This window comes from Gouania willdenowi, chromosome 11, assembly GCF_900634775.1.
Source record: "Gouania willdenowi chromosome 11, fGouWil2.1, whole genome shotgun sequence".
Classification (NCBI taxonomy): domain Eukaryota; kingdom Metazoa; phylum Chordata; class Actinopteri; order Blenniiformes; family Gobiesocidae; genus Gouania; species Gouania willdenowi.
In genome coordinates, this window is record NC_041054.1 from 5,784,582 (window position 1) to 5,806,849 (window position 22,268).

At 36.4% G+C, this 22,268-nt stretch overlaps 2 protein-coding genes across 3 annotated transcripts in view; both read right to left on the reverse strand.

Annotated features, from left to right (window-relative positions):
• Positions 1–4,871, reverse strand: part of LOC114472686 (mediator of RNA polymerase II transcription subunit 30) — a 37,703-nt gene extending 32,832 nt beyond the window's left edge. For both annotated transcript variants that reach the window (XM_028462004.1, XM_028462003.1), the window contains exons 1-3: positions 4,755–4,871; positions 2,708–2,990; positions 198–356 (exon numbers count right to left, since the gene is read on the reverse strand). In XM_028462004.1, coding sequence (XP_028317805.1) covers positions 198–356; positions 2,708–2,896 — 348 coding nt within the window. In that variant the 5' untranslated portion in view covers positions 2,897–2,990; positions 4,755–4,871. The remainder of the gene's footprint in view (positions 1–197; positions 357–2,707; positions 2,991–4,754) is intronic.
• A 5,148-nt stretch (positions 4,872–10,019) lies between these two features.
• On the reverse strand, positions 10,020–21,669 carry slc30a8 (solute carrier family 30 member 8). The gene is made up of 9 exons (XM_028461893.1): positions 21,496–21,669; positions 18,625–18,791; positions 17,775–17,921; positions 16,106–16,259; positions 14,445–14,605; positions 14,226–14,338; positions 12,435–12,540; positions 12,225–12,359; positions 10,020–10,162 (listed from the first exon to the last, which is right to left on the reverse strand). Exons 1-9 carry the CDS (start codon positions 21,567–21,569, stop codon positions 10,020–10,022), a joined length of 1,200 nt encoding a protein of 399 aa, XP_028317694.1. The 5' UTR covers positions 21,570–21,669.
• Positions 21,670–22,268: the final 599 nt, after the last annotated feature.

A 22,268-nucleotide genomic window follows, 5' to 3' on the forward strand; every position in this document is an offset into this window, starting at 1 on the left:
AGAATGAGTAAAAAATGTATACTTGGCACACAGAATATGGTTATTATATTTACAGGTTTTTGGGGCCTACTATGATTTGTTTATCTTTTGATTTGATACAATAGATATTGTGAGAACATCAACTGCTAATGAAGCTGAGCATTGCATACTTCCAACACTAAAACATGTCTTGATAAGAGTTCATAATTCTCTCTCACCTCTGGAGCTATGGGGTCGAGCCCGGCGCAGTTTTCGCTGCATTTGTCGTAGACGAGGCGTAGCTTGCGGAAAAGCACGGAGAGCATGCGTAGATGCTCCTGGAGTTTCCCCAGCCGGTCCTGGTGGGTGTTTGGGTGGTAAGTGACTCCATTAGGCAGCTGCAGAGGAAAAAAGGATAAAACAAGTTAGATTTAATCAATCACAATTAAAAAAAAAAAAAAAGCGGCTAATCCCCTGAGAGTAAAAACCCCATTAATACTGCACTGATCCCTAACCGTTAGAAGATCTCAACTAATGCACAGTAGATGCTCTTTTATTTACACACATTAATCAGAATCAGAGAGGATTTATTCACCAGGTACAGTTTAAAAAACAGTACAAGGAATTTAACTTGTTGGAGCGGAAAGAACACACATCAACACACACAGGCGACCATTTGCGGCGCCATCAAAAGGTATAACCTGATGATCGTCATGCAACGTGGTCCCCAACCACAAACTAAACCACACACTCGGCACAGCATCATCAAAAACGCACCGCTGTCACAGTTTTCTCACACTGAGGACGCATTAGTGGCTTTTAACTACAATAAGAGTTAAAGAGCACTAAGATATAGTTTTATTGAGATGATCGGCAGGCCTCTGGGACTGCAGCGTCTGATTATAAACATCCAGCATTGCATGAAACAAGTCTGCCTTCCAGGCAAACAGACTGATGGGAGAGATGAGAAAGCCGAGGAGAGTCAGAGGAGCAGAGGGGAGATAGGGAGAGACTGTGTGTGTGTGTGTGTGTGTGTGTGTGTGTGTGTGTGTGTGTGTGTGTGTGTGTGTGTGTGTGTGGGGGGGGGGGGGGGGGGGGGGGGGGTGTGTGTGTGTGAGGGTGTGTGTGTGTGTGTGTACAGAGAGGATACATGAAGAATTTTTATGAGCATAAACAAAGGCAGCGATGTACAACACTGTGTATTCTGCTGCTGAGGCTGATCTCAGGATGTGATTTTAACAAAAGTGCAACAACAGGACATAAATATCACTCCGACGTCATTTTCAGGACAACGAGAGAAACGGGAGTGAATGCACTAAAGAATTATAAGCCCTGCTGTCCTTAAAATATTACCAATATAACATAGATACTCAGGGTTATTTATTTGATATATTGCAATTTTTCACTGCGTGATTATCATATCGATCCCAAAAAATGTCCAAATCAATTTTTTTAATAATGTTTTTTGACAAAGAAACCATTTATATGCGCTAACATATGCATAGCACGTAAAATCATGGTCACTAGGTGTCAGTGAACCACATCAGACCTTGTTAAACTACCTCACCACTCAATACATTTTAGCATAGATAGAAGATAAATCACTTCATTTACATAAAACAAATTGGGCACTTTGATAGATGTCTGTGGTTTCTTTTTTAAATGATTTAAGAACTTAACAGAATCAGAGTCTGTTGTCGAAACAAAAGTTTAACTTTTTTGACAAATGTAATTTGACAGCTTGGTAAACATATCACTTGGTTTTGATATTGGTACTTGAATTACAGTTAATTAGTAAGGTTAATGCTAGGCTCATGCTTTTGCTAGGCTAACACTAATGCTAGGTTAGTGCTAATGTTAGGCTAATGCTATTGCTAGGTTAATGCTAAAGCTAGATACATTTTATTGCTAGGTCAGTGCTAATGCGAGGTTAGTGCTAATGTTAAGCTAATGCTATTGCTAGGCTAATGCTAAAGCTAAGTACATTTTATTGCTAGGTTAGTGCTAATGCTAGGTAGGTTATAGCTAATGCTGGCCTAATACTATTGCTATAAGCTAATGTTAAGCTAGTGCAATTGCTAGGCTGATGCTAACACTAAGTTGATGCTAGGCTAATGCAAAAGCTATGTTATCATATTGTTAGGTTAGTGCTAATGCTAGCCTAATGCTATTGCTAGGCTAATGCTAGGCTAGTGCAATTGTTAGGCTAATGCTAACATTAAGCTAATCCTAACACTTGATTAATGGTAAAGATAGGTTATACTTTTGCTATGTTAATGCTAAGCTAATGCTAGTTAATGCCAATGCTAGCTAATTTTAATGTTAATGCTAATGCTAGCTAATACTAACTTTAATGTTAAAGCTAATGTTAATGCTAACTTATGCTATGATAATGTTATGCTAACGCTATGCTAATGCAAATGTTAATGCTAATGCTATTTTATGCTAAGCTAAGAAACAATTTTCCGGGTCAGAAGCTGGATGGATGGATGAATGGATGGATCTTCTGATTGAAGTCATGGGATGCTGAAACCTATTCCAACCCAAACAGGAACAGTCAGACAACAGTCAGACAAATTTTCCTTAGGTTTTACATAAACAAAAACTGCCTATTAGTTGTGACACTTTTTAAATCAAATAGAATAATAAATAATGTACAATGGGCTTACCTCTGATGGCATCTACAATTACCATTTCAATACTTAACTGCACTGTCTTTGTGAGAGATATTTGGTGTATGAAAACTCACCTGCATGTTTCTGAGCAGCTGAAAGATCTCCATGGTCCTGAACACAATGTCTTGAACTGTTTCTTGACCGATGCGACAAAGCGAAGCCGTATTGACGTCCCGAGCCGCTTGAGCCTGTGGTTGCTGTTGGTGCTGCTGCGGTGGTGGTGGTTGCCCACCGAAGGGCGGCACCAGTGGAGGGGTCGTCATGGAGATGGCAGGTCAAAAAATTTGAGTGGAGGTGGCGAGGCTCGAAGGTTGAGAAAACACTCTGCCTGATTCACGTACGCACACCTTCACATGCCTGAAAAGAAAGAAGACGCACGGCATTAGTAGTGAATCCTTTTATTTAAAATGTCATTTTTTGGCTTTAAACTAGTAAAGTAGCATAAACACCATTTTGCGTGTAATGACTGCAAATAAAGCACTAATTTGCATTATTTACTTTTAAATGCATGTGTGTGAACTTCTAAAACAGCAGCAAATATTCTTTAATATGTATTCGTAAGATAAAAACACCCAGATAATAGTTATCTGGTTGTACTATTACTTATGATATCAAAAAAGAATAAATGAAAAATTGCGGGAAGTTCTTTATTTGCCAGAGATCTACTTTACTTTACAAGCTCCAATTCCTTTTCTCTGTTGTTTGGAAGAAGAATTGTTTTTAGGGGTTTGTGTTGTTTTTTTTTAACAAAGTGCTAAACTACAACTAAACAAAACTACAATTTGCAAATTTCACTTTTTGTCATACCTAATTATTAAAGATGTCCCGATACAACTTTTTCACTTCCGATACGATGCCAATATTACAGCCTTGTGTATCGACCGATAACGATAATGATCCGATGCGATATCAGCACGAATCATACATACATTTATTACTTATTTCGTAGTGTGGAATGTTAGAAAAGGCTTGATAAAATGATGTTACTCGAACAGAGAACAATAGTCAGCAACAGTAGGTATGAGGAAAAACTGACCCATTTATTATTAACCAATTGGTTACATACATTTTAACCTTCAACATAATATCTACAGTAATCTACAATTGAATATCGGAGATTTTAGATGCAGTCCAAAAAAATCCAATATTCTTTTCTGGCTGATATCGGATTGATATTCAATATCAATATCGGATCAAGACACCCCTACTAATTATGCTGATTACTGTTCTCTGTTTGAGTAATATCACTTGATAACATTCCACACTACAAAATAAGTAGTAAAAGTATGTATGATGATTCTTGCTGATATTGAATCAGATCGATAGTAGTATCGTCCAATACTCAAGGTATCGTATCACTTTCAATACGATGCCTTGAGTTGTATCGGACACCTCTACAAAATACACATAATGACTCCAAATAAAAAATATAAAGTATTACGGATAAATACGCATAAGGAGAAGAAAAATACACAAAACTACCCAAAGAAACTAACAAAACATCTACAAATATACACAAAAGTAACAGAAAAATATACAAAAAAACAATCAAGGAAAATAACAAGCAAGAAAAATACACAATACCACCCCAAAGAACATGACAAAACACACAAAGCAATGAAAAATATACAAAATGACAAGAAAATAAGACTAAAAAACGTGTTGCTTCCTGTATTAATGCTCAGATCCGTCATTATACTAAATGCTGATGTGAATGTTAATAATTAGGCAGCCATATGACTGTGTATAATATCAAGTTAGATTGACGTGCATTAATTTAGCAGTAAACACGGTCATAGCACGTCACAGACACAATTACAGTACAAAAAAAAGTCAAAACGAATAGCAAGTACAAGTCTCTTCAGACTAAAAGAAATCCCCCTGTCACAAACTCAACTGGAGTGAGAACCAAAAACTACATAATAGTGTAAAGTGCCATTTCGAGCCATTTAACGGTCCCACCGCCTGGTGTGTGGTACATTTTCGTGGAGTCACCAAAGCAACGCACACAGACACAAAAACAACCGTCTCAGTTGGTTCTACACTTCATTTAATGTCCATAGTTGATATTCTTTCAGAAGCGAAGGTTACAGTTGTATCTAAAAGCTGTATTAATGTTACCTGTTTAGTGTTTGTTAACCTCTGTTGTTGACATCTCAACTCCTCTGCTTCGCTCGGCTGTGCTTGTTGGCGTCCAGCTGATTGAAGTATCGCGAGAGTTCGGCTTGTCTGGTAACCGTAACTCTGGTGCTAAATGAGCCGTGCGTATCATAAATCCACTACTTTAAACAGTTTAATCTGCAAATATGACTCTGTATGGTAGACCAGCTACTTAAAAAAACCTAGTTTTCACTGGTAACGGAGACATTGACTCTGTTTGATAACCCACTACGTTAATTTTTGAAGTTTGATAAAGATTTACGGTAAAACAGTGCGCAGCAAAAATGTACAGTCGGTTTTAAGGACAACAGCGCTTGTTAGTGGCTGCTCCCTGTAACTGCAACACTTCCGCAATACACAATTGATAACTGTTGATAATAATAGTAATAACTAATTTTATTTCAAGTTAGAAGCTGCTATTAAGTTTTTGCTGTCACATAAATTATTTTTTAAGAATTATAAGACATAAAATTAAATAATGGACCTCATCAAACCTTTACATTAACTTGAATATTCTTATTTTACCATTAAGGGGTTTTCACACATGTAGCTTGGTAGATTTTTCTTTTCTTTTCATTGCACACAATCCCTGATATTCCTCACATTTGGAAGACTGCTTATATTTCCTTTAGTGTTGTAGCTGTTCACTAATATTTACTAATGATAATTATCAATATACTGGGAGTCAAACCTAGAACCTTCTCAATGTGAGACAAAAGTTATAACTCTTCTATTTTTATTTTTGGTTTTTTCAGAATGCCTGGTTGGTGAGATTAAGTGTTAATCCAGCTACTCATACTTAATTCTACATTTTTAAGTAGATTTTTTTATTTATTTTTTAAATGACTACTATAAACTCGAAAGGTTACTACACTAGTACTACAAGTAACACACAATTGTCCACTTGTAGATGATTTAGCTTTACTAAAAACAACAAAACAACATTTTAGTTTACTATTAATATGACTAGTAAGCTAAAAGAAATAGTAGTACTAGTAGACTGTTTTCATGTCTCCCTATTAGAATATTAGACTTACTAGTAGTATTAATGAACATTTTTTAGTCTACAAGTATTAAGTAAGTGTACTTGTGCACTAGTAAACGTGCATGTACTCCACATTTGAGCACTAGTAGAGTTTAATTATAGTTGATGTATCACTGATATTAAAGTTATGATCCAACAGCAAATGCAAAAGGGAGAAGATTTGCCCTTTAGGCTTGAATAAAGTTGCAAACACACATTAGGATGCCATTACTTCATTTAAATCATCCACCGCATGTGCACCACTTATAGGCTGAATCTCAATTTCCATTTATCTGAAACACATGTTGGATATTAATCGCCCAGAGCTCCCTTCTCTTCTCTTCTCTTCTCTTCTCTTCTCTTCTTTTCTCTTCTCTTCATGCACTTCTTTTCCTTCTATCTGCAGATATGAAAGAGTTGGTTTCAAGTTCACTTGACTGGTCCAGTTTCCTAATTGCAGAGGAAAAGCTGGTTTACGTGTCAGAATGAATGAGCATCACGCTCACAGTCCACCAGGCCAAGTGATGCGAGTCATTTGGAAATGAGTTTCTCATCCAGCTTGTCTTTATGCTGTGTTTAATTGGAGAGAAGACAGTGACGGCTGGTTCACTGACTAAAGAAGAGATAAATAAGCCAATGTATGTGTGAGTTTTTGGGATGGAATGGTAAGAAAGATTAAAGAACGTAAATAAATGTAATGGTTGCACGTCTAGGCCTTGAGAAACGCTCTTGACAAACCTTTAAAAATAATAGAGAGTTGGATTTTTTATTTTTTAATGGGATAGGAAGAAAAAGATGAATAGTTTACTTGGTTGCTTTTGGTTTAAATATCAGATGTTCATTGGCAGAAGCAAATTGCAGAAAATCATTAAAAAATGTCCACAATCAAAACTCTCTGGTAATTGTCGATGGTAATATTTAGATAAAAGTTCAGGAAACAGCAATTTGTCTTTCAAATTAAAGCATAAAATGTCTGTAAATTCACACCAGCCTCATTGATTTGCAGGATGTTGCTGGATCTGAGATGTTCTGTGCAGATAAACTTTAAACTTTAAAATGTGATTTTTTTTTCATTAACAGAAGCACTCAAAACTCCAGCATAGGTTCTTCCTATGTGTCATTATAGCTTTGGTCAAAGAATGTGGTAGATTTAGTCACCTGATTGAAACCAGATAATGACTAAATCAGGACTAAAATTCATTACATTTTCATCAAAAAATAAAAATTAGATCATCAGCATTAATATTTAGAATAATGACCAACCCGACATTTAACACGTTTTTGTTCTGATTTTGTCATTTTCGTTGTTTTGGTTTATGTTTTGTGTAATTTGAGTAATTTTGTGGTTCTTTGGGTCATGTTTGTGTATTATTGTTATGTCTTTTTTTAAGTCACTTCTGTTTTTGTTGTGTTTAATTTTCAGTACTTTTTTGGAGTCAGTTTTGTGTTTTATTGTTGTGTATTTTTGTTTTGTTAAATTTTTGTAATTTTGTGGTTTTTGGGGTCATTTTTGTATATTAATGTTGTGTATTTTTTGTAGTCACTTGTTTTGGTTTTGTTTAATTTTTAATAATTTAGTAGGTTTTGGGGTCATTTTGTGTATTATTAATGTGGATTTTTTTGTTTTGTACATTATTAATGTGGATTTTTATTTTTGTATATTCTTGCATATTTTCCTGTATTTTAGTTGTAATTTTGCATGTTATTTTTGTGTAATTTAGGACTTGTCTTGTGTGTGTGTATAGAGTAATTGTGTGATTTTTTTTAATATTTTTTTTTAAAGGTTTTGTCGTCCTCTTGCATATTTTTCAGTAATTTTGTGTATATTTTTTGGAGTTATAATGTTTTGTTGATTTCAGCGGTTTTTATTTTTGTTGTCACTTTCTGCATTTACTTTGGGTGTGGCACAAGTGTCCATGTCTGCGTTACACCATGTAATAAATTCAACCTTTATTTGTCACTTTACAGTAACACCCTGAAACTGTACTTAGTCTATTACAGGCCAAACACACACAAAAAAAGAAGAAACCTAAGTGTGTGGAGCAAAGACATCGTAGAAGGGCAGATGAAGGTGATGAAGACCTTTGACACACGTGGAGGAAACAGCCATTCTTTGTGTGAGAAAGTGTAGAAACGTGTGTGAACATTAGCGAGCCACCTACTACATTACTCATGCTTTCATTGAATAGGCACTGATCTGCTCTCCCCTGAGGTCCGAGCACAATGGTTCTCTCTGACAGTAGCGTGTGTGCTAAAGTTCATTCAGACACTTCCGGCTAATTCACAAATGAATATTAGTACAGTAGAAAAGAAAGGTCTGCAGATGGAATCAATACTAATCACATGCACTGAACTTGACATTTCAATCAGCAGCTCGTTGCAAAAATGTAAAATGTTAAGGATCGTTTGTTAAAGTGATACTGAGAAGCCGAGTGTGACAAAAATGTACAGATTTTAATTCTGATTGGTTATTGTGGGTTTGTACCAGCATCAAATATATCATGACTATATCAACATATACATATTAGTCTATATTTCCTGCTGTTAAAAATTCAAATCCAAGCTAGAATATTTGCATTTCCTGAAGAAAATGCAAGTGAGGATGCAGATGCTGGCCCATGTCGCATTGCATTAGCTTAGCATTAGTTAGCATTAGCATAAATTTGTATTAGCACTAGTATTAGCTAGTGTTAATTAGCATCAGCATTAGCATCAGCCAGCATTAGTAATAGCTAGTATGAGTATTAATTAGCTAACTATAGCATTAAGTAGCATTAGCATTAACCTTAGCATCAGCATCAGCCTAACCTTAGCATTAACCCAGCAAAAGAATGAACCTAGTATTAGCACTAACCTAGCATCAGTCTAGCATTAGCATTAACCTAGCTTTAGCATCAACCTAGTGTTAGCATTAAACTAGTGTTAGCATTAACCTAGCATTAGCATTAATTCAGCATTAGCATTAGCCTAATGTTAACATTAGCCTAGCATTGGCATTAACCGAGCATTATCATCAGCCTAACCTTAGCATTAGCCTAGCAATATCATTAACCTAGAATTAGCACTAACCTAGCATAAGCATTAACCTAATGTTAGCATTAGTCTAGCGTTAATATTAATCTAGCGTTGGCATTAGCCTAATGTTAACATTAACCTAGCATTAGCAATAACCCAGCATTAGCTGAAAATTAGCAATAGGTTGAAATGTGTTGAAGGTAGTAGCTAAACATGCTAAAGGTAAAACGGTCAAAATCAGTTGAAGAATGGCTGGGGATGAATGGCTTAATATTGCCAATAGAAATGAATGGGAAACAAAACATTTAATAAGTCAAAAAGTTTAAAAGTTACGAACTATATAAAAGTGACAGCATACATTTTGGGAACTTTCTGAATTTTTTGATAGCGTAGTCGTCAAAATCGGACAAATGGTGTAGGAGGAGTTAACAGTTTCTATTCCACCCCATTTTCTCTTTTTGGAGCATTGATTGGGACTCATTATCAATCTCCATTTAAGTCAACATTAAATGTACAGTAAATGTTCTCATATTTGGCCTGGTAACTCAATGCTAGGGATGGGACGATACAATACAATAGACAAGATCATGAAATAATATTTTTAGGAAGGAAAAAAACCCAAAAAGATGACAGTTACAGTATATTAGACTTTAATTCTGGACATACTAACATTTTTTTTTTTTTTTAAATTGAATTTTGGAATTGTTAATTCATGTAACATATAACAAAACAAGTTATTTAAAAAAACTGTTTTATTGAACAGGTAATTGCAGCTACAAAAGCAGAGAAAAAACATCATTTACAGCAGCATCATCATCGTGTATGCATACAGTACTGGTCAGATGTCTGCAAGCTGCACATCCAGTGTCTGATTTAACAAAATGTAACGTTCCGTGAAACTAGGCAACTTCAAACTTGGTAAAAAGAAAGATATAGTTCATACACACATTATTATTTTTTCTTTAAGTTTGATCAACAAAAAAAAAAAAAAAAAGTGCATTTAAAAAGCAATACTGTGTATCTGACCAAACATCAGACATGTCACTGATGTAACAGTAAGTCAACAACCCACAAGGCCATGTTATCATCATCATCATCTCATCACATCTCAGCAACAACAGGGGCAATGTGTTCTTTGTGTTGTTGATGGGATCTGATGAAGGGGGGTGTGGGGGGGTTGCTTGCTACTACTTAGGGTCCACACACAGGGTGCAGTCCGGCCTCAGGTCCGCCTGCCTTTCCATCTGAATGGTGACAGAGTGGAAGTTAAAGTTGGAAAAACAGGCCTGTGTCATTTCTCTGAGGACAGTCTGAGCATCCACGGAATCATCTGTGAGAAGAGGACAGAGGGAATCGTTAAAAACCTTGGGCTAAACCAGCTATTCTCAACTGGTGGGTCGGGACCCAAAAGTGGGTCGCGGACCTGTACTCAGTGGGTCACAAACAGCTGGTGAAAAATAAATAAATACTTAGTCTCTCATGTTGGACTTGTCTTTTATTTTCAAAAAAACTTTTCTTTTGACAGACATCCTGTGAAATTCATGCTGCACTGGAAAATACCATATATAGATTTATGTATTAAAAAGAGAATGTGTGTTTTCAACAGCTATTTTTGAAAAGCGTGGGTCATGATTAAATGGCCGTGGAAAAATGTGGGTCCCAGGGTGAGACCAGTTGTGAACCCCTGAGCTAAACATCTATAAAACAGTCTAAAACCACTCTCCTATGTGCAATATGTAAATTAAACTTAGGTGAAATTTATTTATTATTATTTTTTGTTTGTAAAAAAAAATAAAAAATTTCAATCTGACTCTGGGACATGCACAATAATTTCGTTGTACCTGTTCTTTTTTGGCATGTGCATATGGTAATAAACTTTATTCTATTCTATTCTATGATTTATACCATCACTAATTAATTATTCATGCTTACTTCTTATGATTCTACTGTATTGTGTTAATGAACGAGTGCCAGCGTTTACCATGACGTTGACAACTAATGCCTCTGACCATTTTCAAATAATTCAGTAAAACTCGTAAACCTAAAACTCTAATATCTGGATGATTATAATATATGATGCAATGATATAATCTGTGCTCGAAATCGCATACTAACGTCAGGGTTGAGGTCATTAATAAATGTAATTGTGTCATTTATAATTAATTAAAATTATGGCGTAGTAAAAATCTGTTGCTATCAATCAAATAATTAAATTGTAATTGAGTTCAGATAATTTACTTTGTAACTGTAATTGCCATGAAAATTCTAGAAAAATTGTCAACTATAATTTAACGCAAAACTGGGGAACCATGTTACAGTTCTATGTACAGTTCTACACACATGTAGTTAACAATTAATAAAATATCTTTAACATAAAGCGTTCCCACATTTAAAAAAAATAAAAATAGAGGCGTATACTGGCACATAAAAGACTCAGATGCCCACACCAAAAATATTAGGATAGAATAACAAATAGGAAATAAATTACATGATAGATATTTGTTTTTAATGTGTTTTACAGCTGATTAGGACCCGTTATCATAAGAGATGCTAACAGAAAGCTAACACAAGAGGAACGTTAACTTTTATTAGGTTATTAATTTCAGGCTCAGTAATTTAGATTAATTGTAATTGAACTTTAGTAATTCAGAACGTAATTGTGATTGACATTCTGAGGATAAAAAAAATCCTCGTAATTGAATTGTAATTGGAAAAAATGCTGGTCACTGCAATCGTAATTGAATTGTGATTGAACATGGATAATTGAAAACATAATTGTAACTGAAAAATGTAATTGACCCCAACCCTACTACTCATACTAAGTTTGACGTCAAAATGAGTATGTACTGTAGTGCGTTCCAATTGGATAGTATGGAAAGATTTAGTGCGCAAAAAATACCCTGATGTATACTGTATTTGGACATTTTCCAAGTATGGACGATGGGCACACTAATCATATTCAACCGCCCCATGATGCATTGCGAGCGGCTTCAAGCTTCAAGAAATCACGGTAAGAATGACATAAAAAAGAAAACTCTTCTATGGATCTGTCTACGGGACTCCACATCCCACAATGCAATGCACAAAACTGTTTAGAGTGGAGAATGGAGATCAAAACAAAGTTTCAAGGAGCAATTTATAACTTTTACCTCTTTTTTCTAACAAATTGTCTTTGATTTATTGACCTATGAGGCTTACACTGTTTTTATCTGATAAAAAAGTATCATCCCTAATGGCTTTAAAGAAAAAGGCTCTTTGTTACTGTAACCATGCAGATAAATATGACAAAATGCTCTGTAGAAATGAAAAATATATTGGAAAGACAGTAATTTCCAAGAACTCAAAACTTAGTAAATCATGCATCATTACCAAACAGTGATTTCCTTCCTCACCTATTGCTACATGTGCAGTTAACACTGCCTGGTTCATGGTGAGAGCCCAGATGTGCAGGTTATGAACAGCTGTGACTCCCTTCACAGACAACAGCTGCTCTCGCACAACGTTGTAGTTCACTCCTGCTGGTGTACCTGATGGAAACAAAATATTAAACACTTAAGGAAACCTGATGTATCTCAAAACAAGTTCCTTAATGACAGCCTCACCTTCCATCAGGACAACGAGGATGTCTCGCATGATGGTGAAGGTGGTGCAAAGAACCAGAAGTGAGAAGAGGAAGGTGCAGATGGGGTCGGCGATCTTATATTCAGGCTAGAACATTGAGAACAAGTCAGAAAAAAAGATCATCATTAGACCTGGTCGTCGTCTGTAGATGAGCTGATTTTAATTAGTTCCCCAAAAACGTTGCTAACAGCCTGATAACAAAAGAATGTGTAACTATCTAATAGTGTTGCTCACATGCTATTTGAAAGACAACGAGAATCAAGTCTATTTTATAGATGAGAGGCTGATAATGTAGGAAAAAAGAACACCCCGGGGGAAAGGTTGCACCATGTGATCGGCAATAGGGACAACAGCAGTCCTGCTGCAAATAAATCTATCTTTGTGTTGCTCCACATCGCTGAAGGGAACGTTTGTTTGGAACAAAGCATGAGAGCAAAGGTGAAAATTAAGCCGGAAATATTTATTCTAATTCAATGATGCACTGGAAACAAGAGCACTTAAAGAGCACAAACCTACGCCAAGCACCAGATCTCCTCTTTGTCAGATAATGGCAGTTATCTGCATCAGCTTATCCTGATCATGGTACCGTGATCATTCACACTTTAAAGGCTTGGAAGAAATGTCTATCCTCATTAATAACAATACAGAAAAATCACGATGAAATTCGCAATCCAAATCCGATTTAAATGATCCCACCTCCGTGGGGTAATTCAGGAAAGACAAAACTGACTGTAGGTTTTTGAAAAATCGGTGAATTACAAACCAAAATATTAATTTTTGAAATTTCAACAATGATGAGGGATTTTAGATGTTTCAAACTGATTTTTAAATCAGGATATTGATCTGGATCCAATTAAAAAATTAATGGAATATTCCATGGCGTAAAGTCTGTCTTTGGTTAAAATCTCGTCAAAATTCAGTAAGTACTTTTTGACATAATCCTGCCAACAAGACAAACAAATAAACATATTTATTTATAGTCCACTTTTTGGAGTAATTTTTTGTGTATTTTTGTTGTAGTTTTATGTATTTGTGGAGTAATTTTGTGTGTATTTTTTGTGCATTTTTGTTGTAAGTTTTGCATATTTTTATATCATTTTATGTATTTAGAGTCATTATGTGCATTTGGTTAAAATCTTGTCAAAATTCGCTAACAGACAAACAAACAAATAAACAAATGCCAGTAAAAGTAAGTATTTTTCAATTACACAAAACTTTGTAATTCTTTGGTTTTGTCGGTGATATTTACTTCAAATGATCCAGTATTTATATTAATTTTAAGAAAATTGTCTTCTTTTCAGTTCTACTTTTGACTTAAGTACCTTTATTTCTGTTCTTTGGTTTGTTTTCAAATTTCATCATCAATTTTTTTTTTAATTTTTTAATTTCACCACCTTTAACCTAAATAATTAGAACAAAAAGCAATTTGGCGATTTTTGAAATATTTTCAGGTTTAAAAGACATTAGTTAAATTTTTAACGTAACTGAACTTTGTATGCTTTTTGTTTAGTTTATTAAATCAATCAAATCATTTTTGACTTGTATATATAGCACTTAACATGCAAACAAATGCATTTTCACCAAACTGTAGCTGTAGATGTAGCCATAAATATGAATTTATTCCTAATACAGTGAATAAAACACTAGTGCACGTTCTGTGCAAATCCTTTTCCTCTCATCAGGTCCTTAGTTTGTGACTCATTAACATATTTCATAACCCCTCCTTGACCTTATTTGAACTGATAATCAGGTGGGAAAAAAAGAGAAGTCACCTTGAAGAAGATAATGATGGCGCTGACGAGCACGCTGAAGCTCTGCAGCAGATCTCCGACCACGTGCACAAACGCTGCTCTCACACTCGCATTGGCCTGAGCGGACCTCCCCTCTGACACACAACAAAGTTTACTGAATAAACTGCATTATTTCATAACAGGATCAAAGATTTGTCATGATGTGAAACAGCCAAATAATGTGCATTAGCGATGACTCACTGTGATTGGTGTGGTTTTGCTCCATGTCTGCGTATTCCTCGTTTGAGTGGTCGCTGATCGGGACGTGAATCTTCTCGTTCTTCGGACCATGACTGTGTCCGTGTGAGCTGAGCCCGCCGTGGCTGTGGCCGTGACCCGACTGATGAAGGGTGAACGCCATTCTACGAAGACGAGAAGGAAGTGTGAGGACTTTGGTTGACTGATTGATTTAGGCAAGGCAAATTCATTTGTGTAGCGCATTTCATACACAAGGCAACTTAATATGCTTTACATGATCAAAAAGTGCAACAGAAAACATCCAACAGCTTAAACATCATTTTAAGAACATTAAAATCAGCAGCAAAAACTTTTCAAATCAGCAACAAACACATCACATCAACAACAATATGTCAGGTTCTGTTTGTTATTTAGCCCTTGGGGTCCTCTTTAAGTTATTCTGTGTCTTCGTTTATTCGGTTTGAGTCTGGTCATTTGTTTAACTCTTGTCTGTGTTTCAGGTATTCCTGCTTGTGGCTCCACCCCCCAGTGACGTCTGTGTGCTTGGTTGGTGACTGTCATGTTTTCACCCAGGTGTGGCCCATTCCCAATCAGGCCTCCTCCACTAGGCAGGGTGAACGCTATGCATCCATCCTGCCTCCATTTCTCCTTGCATTTGGGTCCACATCTCCACTCAGCCGTGACACAACGAAACAGCCAACACACTGTGACCAAGCACTCAGCTAAATAGTGGAGGAGGCCTGATTGGGAATGGGCTCCACACTGCGGACTCCTGCTCCTCGGCCTCGCCGCCTCATGGGAGGCCGCCGGAACTGTTTCGGGACTCAGGAACGCTAGCCTGACAGCTAGGGGACTCAGGAACGCTAGCTTGACAGCTAAGACAAACTGGAACGCTAGCCTGACAGCTAGAACAAACTGGGACGCTAGCCTGACAGCTAGGACAAACTGGGACGCTAGCCTGACAGCTAGGACAAACTGAGATGCTAGCCTGACAGCTAGGACAAACTGAGACGCTAGCCTGACAGCTAGGACAAACTGGGACGCTAGCCTGAGAGCTAGGACAAACAGGGACGCTAGCCTGGCAGATAGGAGAAACAGGGACGCTAGCCTGGCAGCTAGGAGAACCAGGGACGCTAGCCTGGGAGCTAGGAGAACCAGGGACGTTAGCCTGGGAGCTAGGAGAACCAGGGACGCTAGCCTGGGAGCTAGGACAAACAGGGACGCTAGCCTGGAAGCTAGGGGAAACAGGGACACTAGCCTGGAAGCTAGGGGAAACAGGGACACTAGCCTGGAAGCTAGGGGAAACAGAGACGCTAGCCTGGGAGCTAGGGGAAACAGGGACACTAGCCTTTTTGTTGTTGTTGTCCATGCAGTGACAGTTAATTTTCCCTCTTAAGTTAAGTTAAGTCTCAGCACTTTCATTAAATAGTTTCTCACTATAAAACAAAATAAAATCTCAATGTGAAATACATGGTTTTTTTAAATGATAAATTCATAATAAATACATATTCTAGGTCTAGTTTTGTGTAAATATTCCCATTTTTCCGTACCAGTGGATTTTTTCTTCAAAGGATTGGATGTGATGCTAAGTATGCTAAAGCTAACTCTAATCTCATGTACAAATAATCCACTAAATCATCTGTCTGCACGTGTTTTTGACTCACATTAAATTGGCCACCACAGCACAGCTGGAGGTGATGAGCATGATGTCGCCTTCGATGGTGTAATCGTCACTGACGACCCGATCCACAGCCAGGTAGACCAGAACTCCAGTCACCAGCCAGATGGTGATAATGGACAACAGCGCCCCCAGGATCTCTGCCAAGGTCACGAGATGGAAAAGAAAACAAGAAATCCATTTAATTGCTTTAATACAAAGATTTTATAGCATTTGTAATATTGGTTGAAAAATAATTAAATCAGCAGTGGTTAAAACGTTGATCGAACGCACCTGGGTTGGAAAGACAAAGGACATTTTGGGTGAATTTCTAGGTGAATTTAAGCTCTGGAATTTGGGAAATATTCCAAAATATAAAAATTACATGGGAATTACTTGTCGGAATAGCTAACTAATCGTACTATATGTTTAGCACGATTTAGGGAAGTTTACTAGCCATAAATGACAATGAATACAGAAATGAAAAAGGGTAAATTTTAAGCCTCTACATATTTAAACCAAAGGGAAAATCTTGAGTCAGAACAGCCTCAGGCTAAAGCACATCACATGCCCTGATGCCACGACTTCTTATCTAACCTCATCTCAGATGAATGGCTAGAAACAATGTGTCTTCTTAAAAAAACATCTCACCAAAGAAACAGGAAAAGCATTTTCAATATCCAAATCAGGGACTTAAAAAGGTAGTTACCAGTGTTTGGAATAATGGCGTTTAAAATAACGTTAGGTAACGGTGTTATTTTTTTCCGTAAGGGGGTAATCTCACTGATTATAACGCCGTTAACGTTACTGAACGCTACATGCGGTGCGTTGCATGCATTGATTGAATAAACTGTCACCCGAAAGCACCCCTGGCTTCATACGCAGCCATAGTGAAGAGGTGGGTTAAAAACAAGGTGAGCGACTATGACTGGGTAAGGCGGCGTCATGTTTCATGGTAGCCAATCAGAGCCAGTGTTTTTACACACACACACACACACACACAACCACTACAGACTTGATGAAGCAGCAGAGATGGCGAGGGTGGAGCAGTCCGACGAAAAGTTGGCATTTTTAAGGTGGCGATAAAAAGGCAAGAACGTGCATGTGAAGTGTACATTATATCCAGGAGAGAAGACTTTGTCGACATCCGTTGTAAGCAACTCAAATTTAATGAAGCACCTCACAACAACACACGCATCTAAAAAAAAAAAAACGGAATTCTTTGACATATAGCAACTTTTTTTTAACAGTAACGCAAATACTTACTTTCCTTGGTAACGAGTTACTTTTATTATGGAGTAATTCAATTACTAACTCAGTTACTTTTTGGAACAAGTAGTGAGTAACTATAATGAATTACTTATTTTAAAGGAACGTTCCCAACACTGGTAGTTACACAATGGGATAAAACAGTTCATAACCAGAAGTTAATCTGTTAGTTTGTTGGAAGTTTGGAAATGAGCTTCAACTACATCACCTGGCAACACGAGCCCTGATAATATTTAGACATAAAGATGAAATGTATATTTATAGACAAACAAAAGCTTCCTGGTAAAAGTTCTATCCACTTGATGGCTCAGTGGGATGGAGGTCAATAACATGTCATCACACACAGACACACAGACCAAATTAAACATTAAACATGAAAGAATCCCAGCGGTGTGAACAGTGAGTACCTGCACGGTGCCATCCAAAGCTCAGTTTGTGTGTGGCAGGTCTGGAGGAGAGCCACAGAGACACCAGGCTGATGATGAAGCTCATGAAATCCACCATGAGGTGAGCCGCGTCCGTCATCACCGCCAGACTGCCAGCAAGGTATCCACCTGTGGAGAGACACGCAACTGTTATTACTATTATATTACAGAAACAGGATTCTGACCTGGAGACACATTATTAACATTCAATGAAGCAATATCACTAATATTGCTTTTACACAACAGTTCTACAAGCACATTTTAGTTGTTAACAGTAATAAGTGAGAATAAATTATGATTTGTTTGTTTATTTAATCATTTGGCTCCACCAACAAAACAAGTTCTGATGAAATAAGGCCGGGTCTGGGGAACGTCTTTGAGCATGAATCAATAATGCTACAGATGTCTCGCAAAATAAATATATATATATATATATATATTCATTTCTTGAGTTTTCTAAAGTAATTCACTTGACCTGTATTTTGTTCCTGTTTTGTAGCATAAAAACGTTAATTGTGAGCGGCAAAAGAAGTACCAATGTATGTTGTCTGAAAGTGTGCATTGTATTTTAATTATCTCACAAAATGAAAATAAAAAAAATCTTATACAAATAAATAATATATTTTAGCATCATCTAAAATATCAGCATCAGTCATTTTAAAGTTTCTCCCAATTTCCGTTTAATTCCAATACATAATTTGCAAGAAAATTAAAATTCCCGAGCTTACGTTACCATGGTAATTCCCTTTTCAACCCTATTTATTATATGGAAACCCACAAATGAAGGGCCAAAGAAGTATTCTGTTTATGATCTACACATCTATGGACTCACCGAGGATCTCTCCGATCATAAAAATCAGACAGATGACGGCGACCACGTACAACCTCCTCCTGGCAACCTTCTTTTCCATCTCCCGGTCCTCTTGTGCTCGGCTGTTGTCATGGCAATGCTTGACGAGGCCGACGCCATCTTTCTTTTCCGTCTTCTGGTTCGGGACGCTGGAAAACAACACACACATCATCTGTTGATTTATCTGGAACAATTACATTCTTAGAACTTTTCTAAGAATCTGGGATTTTTTATAGAAATAGAAAAAAAAAAAACAGTTTTTGAATAATCAGGTATTCCAAAAATACAGTCAGATCATTTTCATAGATAATAAAACACACACGGGAAATTCCCATCAAAGCAAACCTTCTGATAAACAAATATTTACATTCAAATTGCATTTATTGCAAAAGAGTCATGCTTTTTGCCATAAGCAAATATTCGTTTTTTAATTTAGAATGACTAATAAATACATGACTAACTCTACAAGTCATCACAAATGTTTCCTGAATGGTGCTGCAGGCAATATTATTTAACTCTAAACCTTGTTACAGTAAGCGCAGGGCTAGCACAAAATTAGGCTACAAACATGTGGTAATCCTGAGTTAAGTTATTACTCAAGCAACACGCAACAAATGGAGTGAATGCACTGCTGAATATCTGTTTTTCTGTCTTTCTTTTGGCATTTTGTGTCATTTTAGGAGTAATTCCGTGTCGTTTTGTGTTCCTTTAGTCTCGCTCTTTCATTTTGTGTGTTTCTGTGTGTTTTTTTTGTGTATTATTGTTGTCGTTTTATGTCATTTTGTGTGTTCTTCTGCTATTTCTTTCTATTTTCCTTTTCCTTTTGTCGTGTTTTTCCACCAGTTGACATTGTCGGCTCTAACGTCACTTGCACATAATTGTTAAAAAAAACGAGATAAGATTACCTTTAGAGCTACTGTGTGGAGATTTAGGCCAAATACATACAAAACGTAATCAAAAGTAATTGAAGTAACCATTAACGAAAATGTAATCAGTTTACCTGGAGCACAAAAACACTTTGTTCTTCAAATGTATTGAATTCATTAAAACAGAATGGCTTGGATACACATTTAAAACTTGTTGCAGATATAAATAATTTTATTTTTAAAGGTTATATAGATCAGTGTTTCTCAATCTGGGGTACGCGATGGCACTACAGGGGGTACTTGAGAGTGAAATTACAAAATTAACAAACAAAAGCATTAAAAATATGTGGTTTTATGATGTTTATTTTGAGTTTAAAAATGATAAACATAATAAAAATGATGGGAATTATCTTGATTATAACATGAACTGAAAATATAGTTACAGCTACACACCAGGAGGGAGATGACCGGAAATAATAATAAATTAAAAAAAACTATAGATATAAATATTTTTGGGGAGGCACTAAATACTGTTTCATTCAACTTATTTGGAAAATAATAAACAATAAAAGTGTGTTATCATCCATTCATTCCATCATTATGCTCTAAAGTTTGAGAACCACTGAATATAAATGATACTAGGGCTGGGCGATATGGACCGTGGATATACTTTATAAATCTCAATAGTTTTATTTCAAATGAAACCTGACCAGAAAGACAATTCTGGGTGAAATTGTATGATCCAAATGCAACACAGACACATTTATTAACAAACAGCTGCACAACATGTGCCACTTTAGTCTTTTTCTCCTCTGAGGGACAGCACGTGTGAGTGAGTTCTTGAATCTCGATCAATTGCCCAGCTCTAGATAGGCTGAATTAAGACTGGATGTGTTCTATAAATAATGGTTTGATTGACATGGTTTTATATTCGTCCTTTATTATTATTAGTTTGCATTGATACCAAATATCATATTTGGATTGACACATAACATTAATTTAGTACTGTATCTAATAAGATGAAAAAAATATTTCTATGCGTAATACATTCCTACAGATGATTCATCATGAATAAATCTTTGGTTGAGAACGGTAGAGAAAAGTTGAGATGATGGAAAAAAATAACATTAACAATTAGAGATAACTTGCAAAACATGAATAAAATTTTGTCTGAAAATAGACTAAGTAGACGTCACGATTATATAATTTCAAATTTCATCAAACGATGTGTGACATTTTTATTTATGCCCTATTTATTTATTTTTTGTCTGTTTTGCGTTATATATATATATAAATATAAATCCAGTGTACTTTTGATAACTGTCTGTGAAAATGACTTTTTGTTTGTTAATTATTGCAATAAAGGATTAAAAAAAAAAGAAAAAAGAAAAAGAAGATGCATCACGCAATGAACAAAATAACTTTCAAACTGGTGTTTATTATTTGACTTTTACTGTTTAAATTAAAAGCATTCCTTCATCCCAGCTTGTAGGATCTGACTCTACCTCAGTGCATTGACCTTGTGCACACCTCCCTGTGTGTGTGTGTGTGTGTGTGTGTGTGTGTGTGTGTGTGTGTGTGTGTGTGTGTGTGTGTGTGTTTCTTTCCCTTCATCCTCCATCAGGACTGACCTGATGACCTGAGTGCAGACTGAGTGCAGCTTTTGGATCGTGTGGAAAAGCAGCAGGTTTGGAATCAAAAGGAATGTGTGCAAAACAAAAAAAAAAAAAAAAAAAAAAAAAAAAAAAAAAGGCTTTGAAGAAAGAGATTCTAACCATTTCTCTTTCATTATAATATTCAACACAAATAAAATAAACTGTTTTCCTAAGTTTGTCAGACAGTTTACAAGCCTAAGTCTAAATATTGGGTAAGTAAAAAAAAACAATAAAAAACAGTATGTGTGATGGGAATTAGGATGGATGAATGGATGGATGAATGGATGGATGAATGGATGAATGGATGGATGAATGGATGGATGAATGCTTACCTTCCTGTCATGCTGTAAATGTTCCTCGTGTCAGTGAGCAGGTGAATCTTCTCAGGCTCCTTTTTTCTAAACATTGTTGATGTTTCCACGCCCCCTCCCCAAAAAAAAAGTTTAAAACTTGCTCAAAAGCAAATACTATTTAAAACAAACACTGAAAAACATTTATTCAGATGAATGTGCTGTTATGCAGAGGGAATCCTGTAGTGAAGTCCCGCTGGCGCAAACTGCTTTAATATGAGCCGCAGACATGTGACTCTATGTTTGCACCGTGTGCAAAAAAAAAAAAACACACACACACACACACACACACACAAGGAGGATTCATCCGTCACACACTAATAAATACTTGATTGCATTGGAAGTGAGTGACTAATAATGACACTAAATAAACGTCACGGCCGCAGATTTACGTAGAACAGGTTGGAAGAAGCTGTTGTTGTGTTAGACCCGCCCATCTCTTTAAAACAGCCGGCACGGGCTGGCTGTGAAATCGAAGTAACCGTGCCGTGCGCGGAGCCCTCGTGTGTCATCACATGTCCGTTTGTTTTAAAAAAGCCTTTAATCAGAGAATTGAGTGGAAACAGAAGGCTTCATCAATGCTTCTGTGTTGCCAGGTTGGACAGATTCGATCCGATTTGGGAATCAAGAAGAGAAGAAGAAAGATCTAGTCTGGTTTGGCATGGAGCTAGATTTGTGTCTTTATTATTTAATAATTAAAAAAAAAAAAAAAAAGCGTTCAAATGCAATTATTTGGGTCTGAAATATTTATTTAT